We start from the raw sequence: 21,941 nt of genomic DNA on the forward strand, positions 1-21,941 counted from the left end.
CGTGGTCTCGATCTCCTGACCTCGTGATCCGCCCGCCTCGGCCTCCCAAAGTGCTGGGATTACAAGCGTGAGCCACCCCAGGGTTATGTGATGTGTACATTTTTTAAAAAGCAGGATACTGAATCAAATATTAAATAATGAACTTCAGGTTTAAAAAGACACTTTACAAACTGTCCCCCAAAGCAGCCTGCCAATGTCCCATGAAATACTAGAGTCAGAAAAAGATGAAAGAGCAGTATAGTTATTCAGGACAGGATTTCTGTGCAATAAATTACATTATAAAGACAAGTGAAAACCATTGGGGTCTGAGGATTAGCTGGTAGTAATGTACTGATGCTTACTGTCTGATATTGAGGGTTGTATTGTGGTTATGCAGGAGAATGTCCTTACTTGTTGGAAATATCCACTCAAGTGTTTAAGGGTGATGTGCATTCTGTGGGTAGCTTGCTCTCAGGTGGTTCAAAGTAAAGTGTATAGTATAATTTTTGCATCTTTTCTGTAATTGGGAGATTTTTTAAATTATAAAGTTAAATTAGAAAAGAAAGAGCAGGGGGGCCGGGCGCCATGGCTCACGCCTGTAATCCCAGCACTTTGGGAGGCCGAAGCAGGCGATCACCTGAGGTCAGGAGTTCAAGACCAGCCTGGCCAACATGGTGAAACCCCGCCTCTACTAAAAATATGCTGGGCGTGGTGGTGGGCACCTGTAATCCCAGCTACTCCAGAGGCTGAGGCAGGAGAATCGCTTAAACCCAGGAGGCGGAGGCTGCAGTGAGCTGAGATCGCACCACTGCACTCCAGCCTGTGCAACAAGAGCGAAACTCCATCTCAAAAAAAAAAAAAAAAAAAAGAAAAGAAAGAAAAGAAAAGAAAAAAAGGAGGAGAAGGAGCAGGAGAAGAAGGATGAGAAGGAGGTTGTTAAAAACAGCTTAGGCTGAGCTTAGTTTGACTGCTGCCAGGATTTAAAAGAGATCAAATGCAACCCCTTTCTACATAAAAGTCTCTCTAGTATTTGGTGACAGCTACGTTAGTGTCTGTTCCTCAAACTCTGTGTTTCCTTTTTCTGCTCTCACAGTCCTATTTCCTTGTGTATTACCTGGCTTGTATCTTGTGACCTGCTAGAGTCACCTGTTAGTTGCAGCAGTTCTCTGCAAATGAAGATAGTCCCATTCCTTCCTTCCCAATTATTCCGTCTTTCTCTCCTGCCATAGCGCATTGGCTAGGACCCTGAGTTCAATGCCAAATGGATGTGATCTGCAGGAACATGCTTGGAATTGGTCCTAATCATGGAAGGAACGCATTCAATATTCTACTATTTTAACTGATGTTAGCCATAGCTTTTATACATGCATTTAATCAGTTTAAGGAAGTTCTCTTCTGTTTTTAATGAGAATTATTAAATCATAAATGGAAGTCAAAGTTTGTCAAATGCTCTTTCTGCTTCCATTGACATATTTATATAGTTTTTCTACTTCACGCTGTTAATATCATGAATAACATTAATTTTCAGATCTTAATTCAACTGTATTCCTGGAATAAACCCTATTTGCTCACACTGTATTTTCTTCTTGCAGAATTCAATTGGCTATTGTTGAATTAAGGATTTTTACATCTGGATCTATAATAGATATTGATCAGTATTTTTCTTTTTTTGTAACTTCTGTCAGATTCTGGTATCAGAATGATGTTTGCCTTTTAAAACAGTGAAGAAGTTTTTCCTCCTTCTTTATGTCCTGAAACAATCTGTCAACTGTTGGTGTTATTTCTTCCAAAAATATTTATAGAATTCATCAGTGAAATGACATGGGCCTGTAGTTTTCATCATGTGAGCATTTAAACAATGAATTCCGCCGAGGTGGTGGCTCATGCCTGTAATCCCAGCAGTTTGGGAGGCCAAGGTGAGCAGATCACCCGAGGTCAGGAGTTCAAGATTAGCCTGGCCAACATGGTGAAATCCCATCTCTACTAAAAATACAAAAAATTAGCCGGCCATGGTGGTGGGTGCCTGTAATCCCAGCTTCTCAGGAGGCTGAGGCAGGAGAACCGCTTGAACCCAGGAGGAGGAGGTTCCAGTGAGCTGAGATTGCACCACTGCACTCCGGCCTGCATAACAGAGCGAGACTCCGACTCAAAAAATAACATAAATAAATAAATAAACAAACAAACAGTGAATTCCAATTCATAGACAGCTTTAGGAATATTTAAATTATCTTTACTTCTTGTGGCTATTTTGCTAAGTACTGTTTTTTAAGAAATTTGTCTATTTAAGTTGTCAAATTGATTGGCATAAAGTTATTCATAAGATCCCACTATTTTCCTTTTAATGGCTGTAGAGTTTGTAATAACATCCCATCATTAATTATTGATATTGGTATTTCATGCTGTTGTTCTTTTTTTCTTTTAAAGTTTGGTTTATTACTTTTTTTTTTTTTTTCTGAGATGGAGTTTTACTCTTGTTGCCCAGGCTGGAGTGCAGTGGCATGATCTCGGCTCACTGCAACCTCGGTCTCCCGGGTTCAAGCAATTCTCCTGCCTCAGCCTCCGGAGTAGCTGGGATTACAGGCACACGCCACCATGCCCAGATAATTTTGTATTTTTAGTAGAGATGGGGTTTCTCCATGTTGGTCAGGCTGGTCTCAAACTCCAGACCTCAGGTGAATCGCCTGCCTTGGCCTCCTGAAGTGCTGGGATTACAGGGATGAGCCACCTCGTCTGGCCAGTTTATTACTTTTATTAATTTTGTTGATCATTTCTGAGAACCAACTCTTGGCTTGTTGATTCCTTTTATTGTTTGAATTCTATTTCATTGATTTCAGTGTTATTATTTCCTTGTCATCTTGTTACTACCTTTGAGTTTAATTTATACTTATTTTACGGGTAAGTAATGCAGACCTCTGAGTCATTGATTTTGATACCATTCTTCTTTTAATCCTTAAGAACTTTACTGAGTTATATATGATGTAATTCTTTCCCTTAAATATATTTATAGAAGTGTATAACCATCAATAAAATCAATTTTTGAACATTTTCATCATCATCCCCAAAAGAAACTCCAGGCAAGGCATGGTGGCTCACGCCTGTAATCCCAGCACTTTGGGAGGCCGAGGTGGGTGGATCACGAGGTCAGGAGTTCAAGACCAGCCTGGTCAACATGGTGAAACCCCATCTGTACCAAAAATACAAAAATGAGCCGGGCGTGGTGGCAGGCGCCTATATTCCCAGCTACTCGGGAGGCTGAGACAGGAGAATCACTTGAACCCGGAAGGCAGAGGTTGCAGTGAACCGGGATCGTGCCACTGCACTCCAGCCTAGGCGACAGAGCAAGACGCCAATTCAAAAAAAAAAAAAGAAATATTTTGAATTCTCTTTTGATTTCATCCATGAACTATGAGTTATTTATAAGTATGTTGCTTAATATTCACATTTTTGGAGTCCTTCTAGATATTGTTATTGCTTAACACTTTAATTTCATTGAGATCAGAGAACATATTTTATATAATTTCGTTTTAAATGTATTTAGATTTGTTTTATAGTTCACAATGTGGTCTATCTTGGTGAAGTACCATGTTCATAGAAAAGAAGGAATCTCCTATAGATGTTGCATGTATGCTCTATAAATGTCAATTAAGTCAAGGTGGTTGATGATGTTCAGATCTGTTATTTTACTGTTTTCATCTGATCGTTCTATCAGTTGCTGAGAAGTGGGTAACATGATCTCCCTTTAATCCTTTTGAGTGTTGCTTCATGTATTTTAAAGCTCTACTATTAGACATATACACGTTTATGATTATTATGCCTTCTGATGAATTCATTTTTTTTTTCTTTTTTGAGATGCAGTCTTGCTCTGTCGCCAGGCTGGAGTGCAGTGGCACAATCTTGGCTCACTGCAACCTCCGAATCCCTGGTCCAAGCGATTCTCCTGCCTTAGCCTCCCCAGTAGCTGGGATTACAGGCAAATGTCACCACATCCAGCTAATTTTTGTATTTTTGGTAGAGATGGGGTTTCACCATGTTGGTCAGGATGGTCTCGATCTCCTTGACCTTGTGATCTGCCCGCCTCAACCTCCCGAAGTGCTGGGATTACAGGCGTGAGCCACTGCGCCTGGCCTGAATTCACTTTTAACACTAAAAATAGTACCTTAAAAAAAAATCTCTACTAATAGCAAGTGAAAACCTGACAACGAGCTCCTGGTGACTATGGACCTTGGCAGTGCTCAGCCTTCTGTTCAGCTATTCTTCTCACCTCTCACGTGAAACATAGTCTATGAAAGGCTGAGGCCGTCACATCCGCGTTAGTGCAGGCTTCCTAGAACCCATGTTACTCATTCATCCAAGGAGGGCACATCGGCGCCTGGTAGGAACACTGTGCAAGGAATCGTGGGGTATCAGGAAAAAGGCACGACCTTCCCTTTCCTTAGGACAGTTCCAGTTCCCAGGTAGATGAGGCACAGCCATCAATAACCCGAGTCATGAGGGGCTGCCCAGGCAGAGGTGACAAATGCCATTGGTGGCAGGGACACCAGTAGCCATAGAGGGAAAAGTCCACATAGAGGGAAGAGTCCACACAGGCAGGTTCCTAGGCAGATACAAAGTCAAGGCAGTGGGGGAGGGGAGTCAAAACAAGTGATGCTGGGACACAGCTCTGAGGTTTGTGGGCGTCTGATTGAGGGAGATGGAAGATGAGGTCAGAGAAGTGAGGTTCTCAGTTCACAGATTTGGGCTCATGGGGGTGTGAGGTTGTGTGTGTGTGTGAGAGAGAGAGAGAGAGAGAGAGAGAGAAAGAGAGCAAGAGAGAGAGGTCTTGTTCCAGGTCTTCTCCTCCATAGACTCTCCTGACCCTGCCCTGCCTCTTCCTGAGATGAGTCATTCACCAGGGGGTTTCCTTGCCTTGTTTCTCCTGGACTAGCGTTGTGTTAGGCTGTTTTAGAGAAAAGTTTGATATTCACACTGTGATTTCCTCTCTCAGGCATACACACCCTAAAAAATGCCTTATTGAGGCCGGGCGATGTGGCTCATGCCTGTAATCCCAGCAGTTTGGGAGGCCGAGGCAGGCGGATCACGAGGTCAGGAGATCGAGACCATCCTGGCTAACATGATGAAACCCCGTCTCTACTAAAAATACAAAAAATTAGCCAGGCGTGGTGGCGGGCACCTGTAGTCCCAGCTACTCGGGAGGCTGAGGCAGAAGAATGGCGTGAACCCGGGAGGCGGAGCTTGCAGTGAGCTGAGATCATGCCACTGCACTCCAGCCTGGGTGACAGAGCGAGACTCCGTCTCAAAAAAAAAAAAAAAAAAGCCTTATTAATCTTAAAATCAGCAACTCAGAATTGTTCTGAGGTTGGCTGTGGTCAGAAATCTGCTTCCTTTGAGTCTTTTGTGGCTTTTTTCTTTGTTCTTTTGGTATAAAAAGACCCCTGGGTTAAGAAGCAAGTCATCTGTCTTGTAGTCTCGGGCCAGCCTCATGGTCTGGGGGAAGCCACTTCTTCTGTAAACATGTCTATCATTCTGGAAATAAGAGGTGGCTTTACATGACTCGTCAGGGCCCCCCAGCTGTGACCCAGCGCTAGGTGAATGCAGGCCTCATGAACAAGCACCAAATACTCCCCTGGGAAAGGTCAGCAGAACCCAGTGACCCAATCATTGCTGCTGCCCCTGAGGGTCACTCATCCCCCTGCCCAGCGCCTCCACTGAACGAATGTTCTGCGTCTTATGCTGCTCGTCTAAAACAAGGATAATGAGGGTTCCTGTATAGTCTGGTTGTATGAGGATTAAGTGTGTTCATATACGAAGTGCTAAGAACAGAGCTTGGCACACGCAAGTACTGTATTTCAGCACATGCCGTTGTTAGTACAATCATTCCCCTCAATGTTGATTTTAATGAAACCACATCTTCCAAGCCAACAATACCATGACCTGGGGCCTTGCAACTGCCAGAGTCAAGGAGGGAGAGATGGCATCCCTGGAGCCGCACAGCCTCTCTGGAGGCGGGGGGTGGGGGAGGTGGCCCCCATGCTTCCTGATAGATATTTAGGTCCCTGGTGACACCTCCTCCACCAGACTGAGGGCTTCAGAGAGCAGGATTGACACGGGCTCATTTGTCCTCCCACCACCACCAGGTGCAGACATTCTCAGAGTAAAAGCTCATCACCTACTTCCTGGGTGAGTGACTTTCCCTCCAAGCCCATGAGGTGACCCCAGTGGTGGCCTCAGCTCACCGCCTCAGGTCACAGGTTCCTGGCTACAGCACAGGGAGGGGACCCCGAAGAGTCCTGTGGACTCTGCTAAGGAACACCAGGAGCTCCCAGAGGCCAAGTGCAGGGCAGAGATGTGGAGAAACAGCTGCTCAGAGGACCTTAGCCCTGCAGAGGCCAAAACATGGCTGCTATTATACAGAAGGCGAGGCCAAAAATGCTACAGACACGGCTCTGGCAGATTATTTTTGCCACCATCGAAGTGCTGAAACCACATTGTTAAGGAGAAAATCTTATAAGCAGTCAGAGAACAAAGATCTCCTGAGGGGCAGCCTAGGCCCTGAAAAACCACAACAGGAAGAGATAGCAGCAGAGGCCCCACCCCAGCCGGTGCTGCTCCCCTCTCCTCTTCATCAGGACTGTCCCCGCTCCCTCCACCCAGTGCTGAGACCAACAGCAGACATGGGGGCAAGGGTGTGATGCACTTAACATGACCTAAGCCATACAAATATATTACCAACAAACTCCAATGACTTAACTTTGAAATTCTCTTCATCTAAGTTTTTAAAGTGGTCATTCCTAGTTTCTCTCATTCCTACCAGTGCTCTGGACAGACTTGCCTATGGCCAGGTGCACACACTTCCCCCACTCTGAGCTGCACACACTTTCCCTCTCTCAGCTGTGGTCCCCTCCTCTGTAAAATGTGATGATTCACATCCCCTCCTGGCCACAGGCGGGTGTCTGAGGTGCTGAGTGCACCCTGCTCTTCCCTACAAAGCAGACCCTTTCTCCTTTCCCCATTATCACAGATACCTGCCTGGGAATCCAGAAGAGGCTCTTCCCAGACCAACAGGTAGCTGCTATTATCAAGCAGGCCAGGCCCCAAATGCTGGGGACTTTCTCCTCCTAAATCTCATTTTCTCCCCAGACAAAATGAGAGCAACAATCCCCATGTCCCTGGGTTAGGGAAATACCCTGAATGAAGATGTGCAGTCTCTGGCTGGACTGGCCCAATCTCTGTGCAGGTCCTTCCACCTCGTCTCTCTCTTTATCAAAGTAGGAATTGAGAAATTCTGAAGGCTCTGAAGCTTAGACACTCAGGCTATCAAAGAGCCCAGAGATTGGAGGCTGAAGACGGCCAGGGTTGGCCGTGCTCCCCTTCAGCTCTGTGACTCTGCTGTGGCCCCAGCTCCTTCCTATAAACTAGGCAGATATAAAAGTCTGCAGCGGCCCTGTGTAAACCACAGTGGTCTGTGTTGGCAGATGTGTGCTGTCATGTAGGAGGACAAATCACATGCTCAGGGCTGGTGTCAGTCACTCAGGACTCTGGATCCCCAGGGCACCTGTCCTAATGAACTGGAAAGAGAACTGAAGGCACTGGCATTTTTCCAGACTGAGTGACACCAACTGCTCAACAGCACAGGCTCAGGGCATGGCACTGTCCCCATCCCCGACCTGGAAGCTAGAGCCTTGCTGCCCTGTCACTCCTGGATACAGGACAGAGGACCAGAACCGGGACTGTTGCCTCTCAGTAGGGGCTGGGTGCGCAGCCATCTGCAGCCACATGGGTGGAGACCTTTCCTGCTCACTCTTCAAACTGCAACCAATGCCAGGTGCCCACCAGAAGGACAACTGGAAGGAAACGTGGCAGGTAAACCAGTCTGTGGCCCTGCAGTGCCATCTTTGTCCTCACTTGAAGTCTGGCTCCTCTGTTCCTCCATGGCCCCTCCCCATGGCGCTCCACCCCATTCCTTAGAACCTTCTGCCCCAAGCTCAGAGAGCCCGTATGGAGGTGCAGGTAGGAGCAGGTGCAGCCTCTGCTGGGTGGAGGACAGGTGCTCTGGGGATCCAGAGTCCTGAGTGACTGACGCCAGCCCTGAGCATGTGATTTGTCCTCCTACACGACAGCACACATCTGCCAACACAGACCACTGTGGTTTACACAGGGCCACTGCAGACTTTTATATCTGCCTAGTTTATAGGAAGGAGCTGGGGCCACAGCAGAGTCACAGAGCTGAAGGGGAGCACGGTCAACCCTGGCCGTCTTCACCTCCAATCTCTGGGCTCTTTGATAGCCTGAGTGTCTAAGCTTCAGAGCCTTCAGAATTTCTCATTTCCTACTTTGGTAATGAGAGAGACGAGGTGGAAGGACCTAGCACAGAGATTGGGCCAGTCCAGCATTGACAGAGCCAGGACCTGGGGTGAGAAACTGAGCTCAGCTCCAGGCTCATCTGATGTCATCCTGACAGCCTGAGGACACAGACATTACCTCCATTCACTGGCATGGCGGGTGGCAGGGACTGGCCCCAGCTGACCACAGTTTCCTAAGTGCAGAGGTGCGACTGCCGTCTTCCCTGCTCCCTCCCCAGCGGTCTAATCTGGAGTCTCTAGCTCATCTACTCCCAGCCTCAAAAAATTCCTGGATCCCTGAAAATCTCTAATAACACTGAAATAAAAAATACAACATTGAGGTCTATCATTTTTTACCTCTTAGAGCAGCAAAGAATGAAAGTTCCATGTAGTAAGGGTGCAGGGACATGGGCCCTCTTGTGTGTTCTCTTTGGAGACAGAGTCTTGCTCAGTCACCCAGGCTGGAGTGCAGTGGCACGATCTCGGCTCACTGCAAGCTCCGCCTCCCACGTTCACGCCATTCTCCCGCCTCAGCCTCCCGAGTAGCTAGGACTAGAGGTGCCCGCCACCACGCCCAGCTAATTTTTTTCAATTTTTAGTAGAGACTGGGTTTCATCGTGTTAGCCAGGATGGTCTGGATCTCCTGATTTCGTGATCTGCCCGTCTCTGCCTCCCAAAGTGCTGGGATTACAGGTGTGAGCCACTGTGCCCAGCCACACTTGCGTATTCTCGGTGTGAGAGTAAAATTGGCACAATCTTCTCCCGAAGTACAATTTAGCACTATCCAAACAAAATTCTACATTGATGAGCTCATTGACCCAATAATTCCTCTTCTAAGGGGCTGCCCGATACTGCAGGGAACATTGATATATGGATGTATGACACATACAAGGATTCTCACTACAATGCTGCTGGAATTAGGAAAAACAAAGGCAGGACATAATGTTAACAATTGTCTATAGGATGGAAGATTAAAATAAACTGTGGTTCACCCCATGTGTTTCACCCATACACTAAATATTACGATGCTGTTAAAAAAGAATGAGATACTTGCATGTACTGATACAAAATATCTGACGTGATTTGTTGTTCAGTCAGAATTTTAAAAGTTAAGGTGCCTATAAATGCACAGGAAGAAGGCTGATAGATGGTGGGATGGGAGGGTCCTGTGGGATGGCAGAAGGCCTTGGTGTGTGCTATGGGTCCTCTGTCCCTGCCAGGTCTTATGTTGAAATCTGAACCCTGATGTAGCTGGTGGGGCCTGTTGGGGTTTGGGGTGGATCCCTCATGAAAGGCTTGGGGCCATACCCGCCCCCTCCCCCATTCCCCCGGGAGTTGTCAATCTTAGTTCTCATGGCAGCTGGTTGTTAGAATGAACCTGGCCTCTCCCCCTCCCCTTGTGGATCTCATCCCCCTCCCCCTGCCATCCTCCCCACCCCTTCCCCTGATGGGCAGAATCCAGCTGTCCTTCCCCTTTACCACCAGTGGAAGTTTCCTGAGGCCTCACCAGAGGCAGATGCTGGTGGCATGCTTCTTGTACAGCCTGCAGAACCATGTGCCAAATAAACCTCTTTTAAAATTATCCAGCCTCAAGTATTCTTTTTTTTTTTTTTTTTTTTTTTTTTTTTTTGAGACAGAGCCTCCCTCTGTTGCCAGGCTGGAGTGCAATGGTGGGGTCTCGGCTCACTGCAAGCTCTGCCTCCCGGGTTCACACCATTCTCCTGCCTCAGCTTCCCGAGTAGCTGGGACTACAGGAGCCCACCATCACGCCTGGCTAATTTTTTGTATTTTTAGTAGAGACGGGGTTCACTGTGTTAGCCAGGATGGTCTCGATCTCCTGACCTCGTGATCCGCCCGCCTCGGTCTCCCAAAGTGCTGGGATTACAGGTGTGAGCCACTGCGCCTGGCCTCAAGTATTCTTTTATAGCCACACAAACAGACTGTGACATTTCCAAAACCACCAAATTCAGATGTTTCACCTTGTCTACACAGGTGAGCCCTACATCCACCTGGAATCACACTAGTCTGTCAAAAAGAAAGCCATTTAATAAGCGTATTAAAAATAAGAATCAAACGTGGGCTCCACCTAACATAAACTGATGTTTAAAACATAAATTCTGTAATTATTTGGAGATTACAAAATGCCACTGGTTTCCTGGATTTTGTTTAGTTTGTTAAACAAAAACACGTAAAATTTCCTGACACTTGTAAGACTAGTTTATCCTTGAGATATTTAGCTTTTGTTTTGTTTTTCCTTAACATAGAAGGAATCTGGAAGAGAAGAATTGGTAGAGCCTTAATGAACTTGAAAGAGAACTGAAGGCATTGGCATTTTTCCAGACTGAGTGCTTGCTTTCACAGGAAACGCTGCCTCCTGAAGGAAGGGCGTGCCCGCTCCTGGCTGACTGCCTCGTGGTGGTCAATTGACTGCCCTGTACCTGTTGATGTGCAAGAAAGTGGCTGGAAGGAAACTGCTGCCGGTGTGCTCAGTGGACTCGAAACGGAAGACAACGAACAGCGGAGAGAAAGTTACTTTTTCCTGTCGGGCTGCGTGTTTAACCAATTTGTCTAAGAAAAGAAGGATGGAGGGCCGGGCGCGGTGGCTCACGCCTGTAATCCCAGCACTTTGGGAGGCCCAGGCGGGCGGATTTGGCTAACACAGTGAAACCCCGTGTCTACTAAAAATACAAAAAATTAGCCGGGCGTGGTGGCGGGCGCCTGTAGTCCCAGCTACTCAGGAGGCTCAGGCAGGAGAATCGCGTGAACCAGGAAGTCGGAGCTTGCAGTGAGCCGAGATCGCGCCACTACACTCCAGTCTGGGCGACAGAGCGAGACTCCGTTTCAAAAAAAAACAAAAAAAGAATAGAAAAGAAGGATGGGGGTGGGGAGGGAATCAGGGAGCGGGGAGAATGGCGCTCCCCTTCACGCAGCTGGTGTGGCTCGGAGTTGGCTTGGAAGTTTACACACTTGAGCTCTATCGATTCCGAAACGTCCCAATACATCGTGAGGTGTGGGCAGGAGGGAGCCGCGCCAAACAGCGGCTGACGGGGTAGAGTCCCCGGGCCCAGCCTCCTGCGGGAGAGGGCTCTGCTCCCTCCAGACCCCGGTCGCTCCTGCCTGGCCTCGGGAACCCCGTTCTTCCTCCAACGACGGGCTCCTCCTGCCCGGACATGCCCCCCCACAAGTGACCCGGGCCAGGCACCCCCGTCGTGTCCCCCTCTCTCCCTGCCGCCTCCCCGTGCCAGGCGCGCTTTTCCCCAGGCAGGACCGCGGTGGGGACTCACCTGCAGCAGGACTCCGACGACGACAAACTTGAAGGTCTTGTGGACCCGGAGCGGAGGGCTGGCTCCCCGCGCCGGCCTGGGTCCTGGGGCGCGCCCTGCCCGGGCACGGGCACTGAGTCCGTGCTGTCCCATGGGGGTAGGGAGCGCTCCTCGGTCCCCGCCTCGTGGTTCAATCCTCACCGCGGAAGAGCCCCACACTTTGCTGGGTGTGGCCGCGGCTGCCTCTGTCCCACTCGCTGCGCTCCCGGAATTCGGAGTCACTGCCAGGAACGCACCTAGCTTTACTCCAGCTGGTGGTGGCGCCATCCTGCCAGGTCCATCCAAGAAGCAGTGTGCTTGGCTGTGACAAGACAGAAGTTAGCATTTGGAGTTCAGGGCACGCCTGACCCCGCCCCCTTTTCGGGGCACCTGCGGCTCCTGTTGGCTAACCCTGAACTTCCTTCCTCTGTGACCACCCTCGCCGCTCTCAGCTTCTGTTCCGCGTGGATGCCGCTGCATTCGGAGTCGTTTTGCCACTTGGTCCCAGCGCGAGGCTTCTCGGTCGGGAGTCGACCTCAGCTTCTCCGTGGCCGGGTTCTTGGCACCCAGCAGGCGCTCGGTGGACGGATGGGTGGCGGAATGAAGGACACAGAGGCCACCGCGGGGTCTGGCCTCTAAGAAGCTTTTATGGCCTCCTCCGTCACTACCGGGCGAATGATTCAGCCTGCCTTTTTTTTTTTTTTTTTTTTTTTTTTTTTTTGGAGATGGAGTCTAGCTCTGACGCCCAGGCTGGAGTGCAGTGGCACGATCTCGGCTCACTGCAACCACCGCCTCCCAGGTTCAAGCGATTTTCCTGCCTCAGCCTCCTGAGTAACTGGGATTACAGGTGCCCGCCACCACGTCCGGCTAAATTTTTCTATTTTTAGTAGGGACGGGGTTTCACTGTTTTGGCCAGGCTAGTCTCAAACTCCTGACCTCGTGATCCGCCCGCTTCGGCTTTCCGAAGTGCTGGGATTACAAGGGTGAGCCACCGCGCCCGGCTCATCCTGCTTTTGGTTTCAGGTTTCCATGCCAGTGAAATGTCACCTCAACTCCACTGTCCCTGGTGTCAGGCAAGCCCAAGGGACCCAATTCTGCCTTTTTTCTGGATTTTCCTAACCTGGTAAGAGTCTCGAAAGTCCTTAAACCACGGGAGACTACCTGGCACATGACACGGGATGAGACTTGGTGGGGGTCCCACGGGGAGCAGGTCCTTCCAGCGGTTCCTCCGCACCCAGCGCTGCACGGGCCCGGGGCGCGGGAAATCAGCCTCCCGAAAGCCACGCGAGTCACGGTCCTGCCTGCGACGAACTCCCAGGGCGACCTTGGGGCTGAGGAGTGGGTAAGAGAAAGGGGGCGCTGATTGATGTTCATTTTTCTCCGTATTTTAACGGTGTTCCGGTACCATTTGTTGAAAAGACTCTTTTCGACCAGGCGCGGTGACTCACGCCTGTAATCCCAGAACTTTGGGAGGCCAAGGCGGGCGGATCACCTGAGTTCGGGAGTTCGAGACCAGCCTGACCGACATGGAGAAACCCAGTCTCTACTAAAAATACAAAGTTAGCGGGGCGTGGTGGCAGATGCCTGTAATCTCAGCTACTCGGGAGACTGAGGCAGGATAATCGCTTGAACTCGGGAGGCGGAGGCTGCGGGGAGCCGAGATGGCGCCATTGCGCTCCAGCCTGGGCCACAAGAGGGAAACTCCGTCTCAAAAAAAAAAAAAAAAAAAAAAAGACTTTTTTTCCTTATCCAATAGCCTTATCACTTTTGTTGAAATTAAATCGACCATATATATGTGTGTGTCCGTTTCCGGACTCTATTCTGTTCCGTTTATTTATTTGGCTATTCTCATGCTAATTACCACATTGTCCTAATTATGAGCTGTATAGTCAGTCTTGAAATCAGGCAGTTCAAGTCCTCCCCCTACTCCCCACCTCCCAAATGGTTTGCATTTCTGTATATATTTAATATTGAATAATTTTTTTCAATTAAGAAAGCCTACTGGAATTTTAATTGGGATTGCATTGAATGTAGAGATGAATGAGAATAATTGACATTTTAACAATTTTGAGTCTTTCAATCCATGAAATTTATTTATTTATTTAGATATTTTTTACTTAAGCTTGACAATATTTTGCAAACTTTCCATGTACAGACCTTTCATATCTTTTGTAAATACATTTCTAACTATTTTTGTTACTATTGCTAATGTAATTGATTTAGCTTCCCTTATTTTCAAATTGTTTGTTGCAACTATACAGAAATACAGTTGATTTTTGTGCATCGGCCTTGTATCCTATGGTACTGCTAAATTGATACAATATTTCTAGTTGTTATTTTATAGATTATTTAGGATTTTCTATGAAGCAATCCTATTGTCAGTAACTAAAAACTGTCTCAGTTCTTCCTTTCCAGTCTTTATACCTTTTATTCATCTTTGTTGCTGAATTGCCCTGGATAGGATTTCCAGTACAATGTTAAATAGAAATAGTTAAAGCAGACATGCTTATCTTATTCCATATCTTAGAACACATCTAATTAATCACCATTAGATATGATGTTAGTTATAGTTTCCTCATAGATGCCTGCTGTAGTTTGAATGTCCTCTCCAAAACTCATGGTTTTTTTTTTTTTTTTTTTTTTTTTTGAGACAGAGTCTTGCTCTGTGGCCCAGGCTGGAGTGCACTGGCCTGCTCCCGGCTCATTGCAACCTCCACCTCCTGGGTTCAAGCAATTCTCCTGCCTCCCCAGTAGCTGGGACTACAGGCACACGCTGCCGTGCCCGGCTAATTTTTGTATTTTCCGTAGAAACGGGGTTTCACCGTGTTGCCCAGGCTGGTTGCGAACTCCTGAGCTCAAGCAATCTGCCTGCCTTGGCTTCCCAAGGTGCTGGGATTATAGGCTTGAACCACCATGCCCGCCAAGTTTTTTTTTTTTTTTGAGATGAGTCTTGCTGTGTTGCCCAAGCTAGACTGCAGTGGCGCGATCTAGGCTCACTGCAACCTCTGCCTCTGGGTTCAAGTGATTTTCCTGCCTCAGCCTCCCAAGTAGCTGGCATTACAGGCACGCACCACCACCACACCCAGCTAATTTTTGTATTTTTAGTACAGACGGGGTTTCACCATGTTGGCCAGGGAGGTGGGGCCTTTAAGAGGTGATTTAGCTCATGAGGGCTTCATCTTCATGAATGGATTAATGCTATAGTCTCAGGAGTGGGTTAATTTTCATGCAAGTGGGTTGCTGATAAAAAATAATGAGTTTGGCATGATTTCCTCCCTCTCTCTCTCCTAGGCTGGCTTTGACCTTCTGCTCTTCTGTTGTGTGGTGACCCTCACCAGAGGATAGCTTCATGCTCTTGGACTTCCCAGCCTCAAGAACTAGAAGAAATAAATTTCTTTATAAGTTGCCCAGTCTGTTGTATTCGGTTATAGCAGCAGGAAATGGACTAAGACAATGCCCCTTATCAGATCAAATTCCCTTTCATTTCTACTTTGCTGTTTTTACCATTAATAGAATGTGAAATATAACAATAACAATAACGTTTGACACATTGAAACGTATCAAATGTTATTTTTTGGCATCTATTGAGATGATTATATTGTTTCTCTCTTTTATGCTATTCAAATGTTTAATCAAATTGACTTTGAAAGGTTGCACCTACCTTGAATTCCTGGGTTAAATTTCACTTGTCATGATGTATTATCTTTTTTACATATTGCTAGGTTTGATTTGCTAATACTTTCTTAAGCATATTTTTGTGTCTGTTTTCATGAGAGATATTGATTTATCATTGTCTTTTTCTGTAATGTCTTTCTAAGTTTGGGTATAATCATTATTCTGGCTTTATAAAATAAACTTAGTTTCCTGAGAGTCTTATAAGATTGGCATTATTTCTTCTTTCAATGTTTGATACCATTCACCAGTAACACCATCTGGACTTGGTGATAATTTTTCTTGTTTTTCTTTTGGGGTATGTATGTGTCTGAAGGTTTTTGATAATAAATTCAAAACCTATAATAGATTCGAGTTTTTCAGATTTTCTATTATTTTATATGTCTCTTTTTGGCAAGTAAAAATTTTTAAATCATTTGTCTCTTTTATCTGAGTTCTTAAATATATTGGCATAAAGTTGCTCACAATATTCCGTTATTATCCTTAGCAATCAGAGTGATGTCCTCTCTTTTATTTTGATAACTTATGTTTTGTCTCTCTCTTTAATGAGTTTCACTAATGATTTATTATTCTTTTCAAATAGCTATGCTGTCTATGTTAACTTTATTACTTTCAGGGTTTTTCTGTTTTCTATTGTATAAATTTTCTCTCATTATTGCCTTTCTTTTTTTTTTTTTTTTTTTTTTTTTGAGACGGAGTCTCGCTCTGTCACCCCGGTTGGAGTGCAGTGGCGCAATCTCGGCTCACTGCAAGCTCCGCCTCCCGGGTTCACACCATTCTCCTGCCTCAGCCTCTCCGAGTAGCTGGGACTACAGGCGCCCGCCACCACGCCCGGCTAATTTTTTAAAATATCTTTAGTAGAGACGGGGTTTCACCGTGGTCTGGATCTGACCTCGTGATCCGCCCGCCTCGGCCTCCCAAAGTGCTGGGATTACAAGCGTGAGCCACTGCGCCCGGCCACATTATTGCCTTTCTTATACTTATTCTGGGTTTATATTGCTCTTCTTTTTTTTTTTTTTTTTTTTTTTTTTTTCTAATTTTTTTGAGACAGAGTCTCGCTCTGTCACCCAGGCTGGAGTGCAGTGGCGTGATCTTGGCTCACTGCAACCTCTGCCTCCCAGGTTCAAGCGATTCTCCTGCCTCAGCCTCCCGAGTAACTAGGACTACAGACGCCTGCCACCACGCCCAGCTAATTTTTTTTTTTTTTTTGTATTTTTAGTAGAGACAGGGTTTCACCATGTTAGCCAAGATGGTCTCAAATCTCCTAACCTTGTGATCCGCCCGCCTCAGCCTCCGAAAGTGCTGGGATTACAGGAGTGAGCCATTGTTCCCGGCCTGCTCTTCTTTCTTTAGCTTTTAAGTGGAAGCCTAGATCATTGATTTCTATCCTTTTTTCTTTACTAATATGAGCACTTATACTCTCTATGTCCCGCTTTAGTTATGTCCTACAAATTTTGATATTTTGCATCATCATTTAGTTTGAAATATTTTCTGATTTCTACAGGCTTTCTTCTCTGACCCATGGTGGTTTAAACTACAAATATGAAAGTCTTTTTTGTATGTCTTACTGACTTCTAATTCAATTTCACTGCAACTAAAGAAAGTGTTCTGTATGATTTCAACCCTTTTAAATTTATTAAGACTCTTCTTAGGCCCAGAATAGGGTCTACCTTAGTAAACATACTATGTGCACTCAAAAAGAATGAACATTCTACAGTTGTTGGGTATAGTATTCTATGAATGTTTATTAGGTGAAGGTGGTTGATAATATTTTCAGATTGTCTGTGACTTCATTGATTTTTCTTTTCTTTTTGAAAGAGTCTTGCTGTGTTGCCCAGGCTAGAATGCAGAGGCACCATCTTGGCTCACTGCAACCTCTGCCTACCAGGTTCAAGCGATTCTCCTGCCTCAGCCTCCCGAGTAGCTGGGATTACAGGCATGCGGCTTTTGTATTTCTTAGTAGAGACGGGGTTCTCCATGTTGGTCAAGCTGGTCTCGAACTCCCGAGCTCAGGTGATCCGCCAGCGTCGGCCTCCCAAAGTGCTGGGATTACAGGCGTGAGCCACCGCGCCGGACCAATACTTGGTACTTCTGAAATAGCAGCAATTTGTCCTAGCTGAAATATAATAATAAAATTTTGAATTTTTCTTTCGAGACGGAGTCTCGCTCTGTCGCCAGGCTGGAGTGCAGTGGCACGATCTTGGCTCACTGCAACCTCTGCCTCCCGGGTTCAAGCGATTCTCCTGCCTCAGCCTCCTGAGTAGCTGGGACTACAGGCGCGTGCCACCACACTCGGCTAATTTTTGTATTTTTAGTGGAGACGGGGTTTCACCATGTTAGCCAGGATGGTCTCCATCTCCTGACCTCATGATCCGCCCCCCTCGGCCTCCCAAAGTCCTGGGATTACAGGCATGAGCCACTGCACCCAGCCCAAGATTTTTTATTTTTAAAGACAATAGTTAAAAGTCAACTTAATTAAAAGCTAATATTTAAAATGTATGTGTATGTGTATGTGTATGTGTGCATGAGTGCGTGTTTGTATTTAAAAGGCCTTCATGGTTTTGTTTTTGTTTTTTTCTGCTAGGACCTTGTCTTTTTTTGAGCAAAACTTTTTTTTCTTTCTCAATTGACTCAATTCTGTTTTCACTCGATTTTTTTTTTACTAAAATAGTTATTGCAACAGAGGCTACTCTTGGGTTTTTAAGAAAGAGTATAGTTTAGACACTTAGAAATGCTTTGTTTAAAAAAATGTTTTTTCAGTGCACTGTAAAAGCATTATGTGGTCTAGCCTCATAATAATTCTCCCTTTTTGGAAACCCAGGATTCTGCATGGGCTCTGCCCAGAGCTCAGAGACCCAGTTATAAAAGAATTGGTAGTCCCTATCTAAATAACACGGGTCTCCTTATACAATCCAATGGTAAATTTCTATAATTTTATGTTCAATTGGCAATTAAATCTGTTTTAATTTCCCTCTAGCTCACCAGAATTTCTCTTCAGACCTTATAATGTAACTTTTGCTATCTGACTTTCACCTGAGTTGTTTCCTTTAATATGCAAATTTAAGACTATTTAGCTGACTACTGCCTAGCGTTGTGAAACAGGTTATCAAGAATCTGAAAGTCTAAGAAAAGAAGAGTTTTTATGAATCTGTAAGATGTACTTCTTCTATCAGCATGCCTAATACATCTGTGTATTTATGTGTTGTGTACACAATGTTGCACTCTTGAAAATATATCAAAGAGGTCTAATTAATTGTCTTAAAAAATAAAAGCATTTACATCAAATACTTTATTAGAAAAAGGAAAGACTAGTCAAATGCTTTTCCAAGTTATGTGACTTAAGCAAAATCTTTAATAAACAAGCTATCTTTAAAATTATTGGTAATGTTAGAAATGTCTTAAGAATTGGCAGCATACATTTTTATTTGCATTTATTAATCAAGCAATTTCATACTTAACCCTGCCTTATACTATGAGGTGTCAAAATTTGACACAGGGTATAAACCCAGCCCAAGACAGAATGACCTCTGCTTGTGTAATCATTAATAAATAAGACATTGATATTGGTTTAATGAAAATAGCTACATCTTGAATTACTTAGTAAAATTACCATAACTTCTAATCTTGTGGCAGTCTAGGCAGTCTAGTCCACAGGCAGTAAGGAGGTTTGTTTTGGGAAAGGACTGTTATACTTTGTTTCAAAGTTAAACTATAAGTAAACTTGCATGGGAAGAGAATGTTTAATTTTGTGAAAAACGACCAAACTGTCTTCCAAAGTAGCTGTTAGAGACAACCTGTCCCCAGAAGAACACAGCAAGCCCCCTCCCCTAAATGCCCTGCAGCTTATTTCTTCTGAGATGCTGCCCCCACTCCAAGTTCCCAGAATTTAGGGACAGCTGTATCCACCCCCAGGCCAAACCACATCCTGGTACTCTAAGCCAGGTGGGGCAAGAAGTGACAAACAACTGCAGGATGTAGACTAACCTCAGAAAGCCCGTAGGCCCTCAAAACCCTACATAAGCCCCTCACCTTAAACACCCTAGGCTGCCTCCTCTGACTGTTATGCAGCAGGCCGGCAGGTCAATAAACTTGCTTGCCTGACTTTTGAGTACACTCGTCCATTCTCTCGGCCAACCTTACAGTAGCTGTACGAGTTTGCATTTCCACCAGCAATGAATGAGAGTTCCTGTTGCTCTGCATCCTCACCAGCATTTGGTGTGGTCAGTATTTTGGATTTTCACCATTCTAATAGGTGTGTAGTAGTATCCTATTCTTGTCTAATTTGCTGTTCCCCAATGACATATGATGTTGGGCATATTATCATATACTTATTTGCCGTTGGTGTATCTTCTTTGGTGAGATGTCTGCTCACATCTTTTATTCATGTTTTAATTGGGTTATTCTTTTTCTTAAGTAAAGAGTTCTTTGTGTGTTTTGGATAACAGTCCTTTATCGGAGATGTCTTTTGCAAATAGTTTCTACCAGTCTGTGGCTTATCTTCACATTCTCTTCACAGCGTCTTTCACAAAGCAAATAATAATAATAATAATTATGTCTAATTTATCAATTATTTCTTTCATGGATTATGGTTTTTGTGTTGTATCTAAAAAGTAATCATGATGCCCAAGGTCATCTAGATGTTTTGTCTTCTTGGAGTTTTATTGTTTTGTGTTTTTACATTTAAGTCCATGATCCATTTGAGTTGGCTTTTGTGAATGGTGTGAGATCTGTACCTGGATTTGTTTTTGTTTTTGCACGTAGGTGTACAGTTGTTCCAGAGCTCATTGTTGAAAAGACTCTTTGAACCATTGTATTGCCTTTCTTTTATGAAAGGTCAGTTGACTATATCTATGTGTGCCTATTTCTGGGATTCCTATTCTGTTCCATTTATCTGTTTGTTTATTCTTTAACCAATACCACACTATCTTGATTACTGTTGATTTATAGTAATTCTTGAAGTTGGGTTCTATCCGTCCTCTGACTTATTTCTTCAATATTGTGTTGGCTCTTCTGAGTCTTTTGCCTTTCCACATAAACTTTAGAATTAGTTTGTTGATATCCACAAAACAACTAGTCATGATTTTCACTGGGATTTCATTGGATCTACAGATCAATTTGGGAAGAACTGATATCTTGATAATATTGAGTTTTCCTGTCCATTAATATAAAATGCCTCTGTATTTATTCAGTCCTTCATGGATTTCTTTCATCAGAATTTTGTAGTTTTCCTCATGTAGAATTTGTACATATCTTGTTAGCTTTATACCTAAGTATTTTATAGGGGGGTGCTAGTGTAAATGGTATTGCATTTTTAATTTCATATTCCACTGGATCGATTATAGGTATATAGGAAAGGAATTGACTTTTATATATTAACTTTGTATCTGCAATCTTGTTCTCATTGCTTCTTAGTTCCAGGACATCGATTTGGCAATTCTTTCATAATTTTCTACATGGATAATTATGTCTTCTATAAAGACAGACCATTTTATTTCTTCCTCTTCAGTCTGTACAACTTTTATTTCCTTTTCTTGGCTAACTGTGTTAGCTAGGATTTCCCGTACAGTGTTGACTAGGAATGGTGTGAGCAGACATTCTTGTGTTATTCCTGATTCCAGTGGAAAAGGATCTAGGTTTTCGCCATTAATTCTTATGTTGGCTGTAAGGTTCTTGTTTATGTTCTTTATCAAGTGGAGGATGTGTCCCTCTAACCCTAGAGTGCTGAGACTTTTTATCATGAGCTGGTGTTGGATTTTGTCAAATGCTTTTTCTGCATCTAGCGATATGATCATATGATTTTTCTTTAGCCTATTGGTGGATTACATTAATTGATTTTTGAACATTGAACTAGCTTTGCCTAGCTGTAATAAATTCCACTTTATCCTGGTGTACAATTCTTTTGATACATTGTGGGTTTCAATTTGCTAACATTCTATTGATGATTTTTGCATCTATATTCACAAGATATATTGTTTTGTGTTTTTTCTTTCTTGTAATGTCTTTGTGTGGTTTTGGCGTTAGGGTAATCCTTGCCTCATAGGATCAGTTGGGAAGTATTCCTTTTGTTTCTGTCTTATAAAAGAGATGGCACAGAACTGGAACAACTTTTTTCTTAAATATTTGGTAGAACTTATCAAATGAAACCATCTGGGCCTAATGCTTTCTGTTTGGATGTTGTTAATTATTCAATTAATTAGATATAAACATATTCAAGTGGTCTGTTTCCGCTTGTGTGTTTTGGCAGAGTGTGCTTTCAAGAAATGTGTCCATTTCGTCTAGGTTATCAAATTTGTGGACATACAGTTATTCAGAGTATTCCTTTATTATCATTTTCATGTCCATGGGATCTGCAGTAATGTCCCTTATTTCATTTCTGATATTGACCATTTGTTTTTTCTCTTTGTTAGCCAGGCTAGAGGTTAATCAATTTCATTGACCTTTTCAAAAAATCAGCTTTAGGTTTTGTTGATATTCTTTTGATTTTGTTTTCAATTTCATTGATTTCTGGTTTTTATTATTTTTTCTCTTCTGTTTAATTTGAACTTAATTTGTTCTTCTTATAGATTCCCAAGGTGGAATCTTAGGTTAGTTTAGATCTTTCTTCTTTTCTGGTTTGTGCATTCATTGATACAAATTTCCCTCTATACAG

General features: G+C 44.4%; 1 protein-coding gene and 1 long non-coding RNA gene across 2 annotated transcripts in view; one reads left to right on the plus strand and one right to left on the minus strand.

Moving 5' to 3' along the window:
- The window catches only part of TNFRSF10A (TNF receptor superfamily member 10a), a 36,004-nt gene extending 23,791 nt beyond the window's left edge, over positions 1–12,213 (minus strand). The window contains exon 1 of the mRNA XM_012508480.2: positions 11,603–12,213. Within this exon, the coding sequence (XP_012363934.2) occupies positions 11,603–11,908 (306 nt within the window). The 5' untranslated portion in view covers positions 11,909–12,213. The remainder of the gene's footprint in view (positions 1–11,602) is intronic.
- A 475-nt stretch (positions 12,214–12,688) lies between these two features.
- LOC115836327 lies at positions 12,689–15,057 on the plus strand. The gene is made up of 2 exons (XR_004031303.1): positions 12,689–12,743; positions 14,912–15,057. It is a non-coding gene; the product is annotated as an uncharacterized LOC115836327 (long non-coding RNA).
- Positions 15,058–21,941: the final 6,884 nt, after the last annotated feature.

The sequence above is a fragment of the Nomascus leucogenys genome, chromosome 8, assembly GCF_006542625.1.
Source record: "Nomascus leucogenys isolate Asia chromosome 8, Asia_NLE_v1, whole genome shotgun sequence".
NCBI classification, from domain to species: Eukaryota; Metazoa; Chordata; class Mammalia; order Primates; family Hylobatidae; genus Nomascus; species Nomascus leucogenys.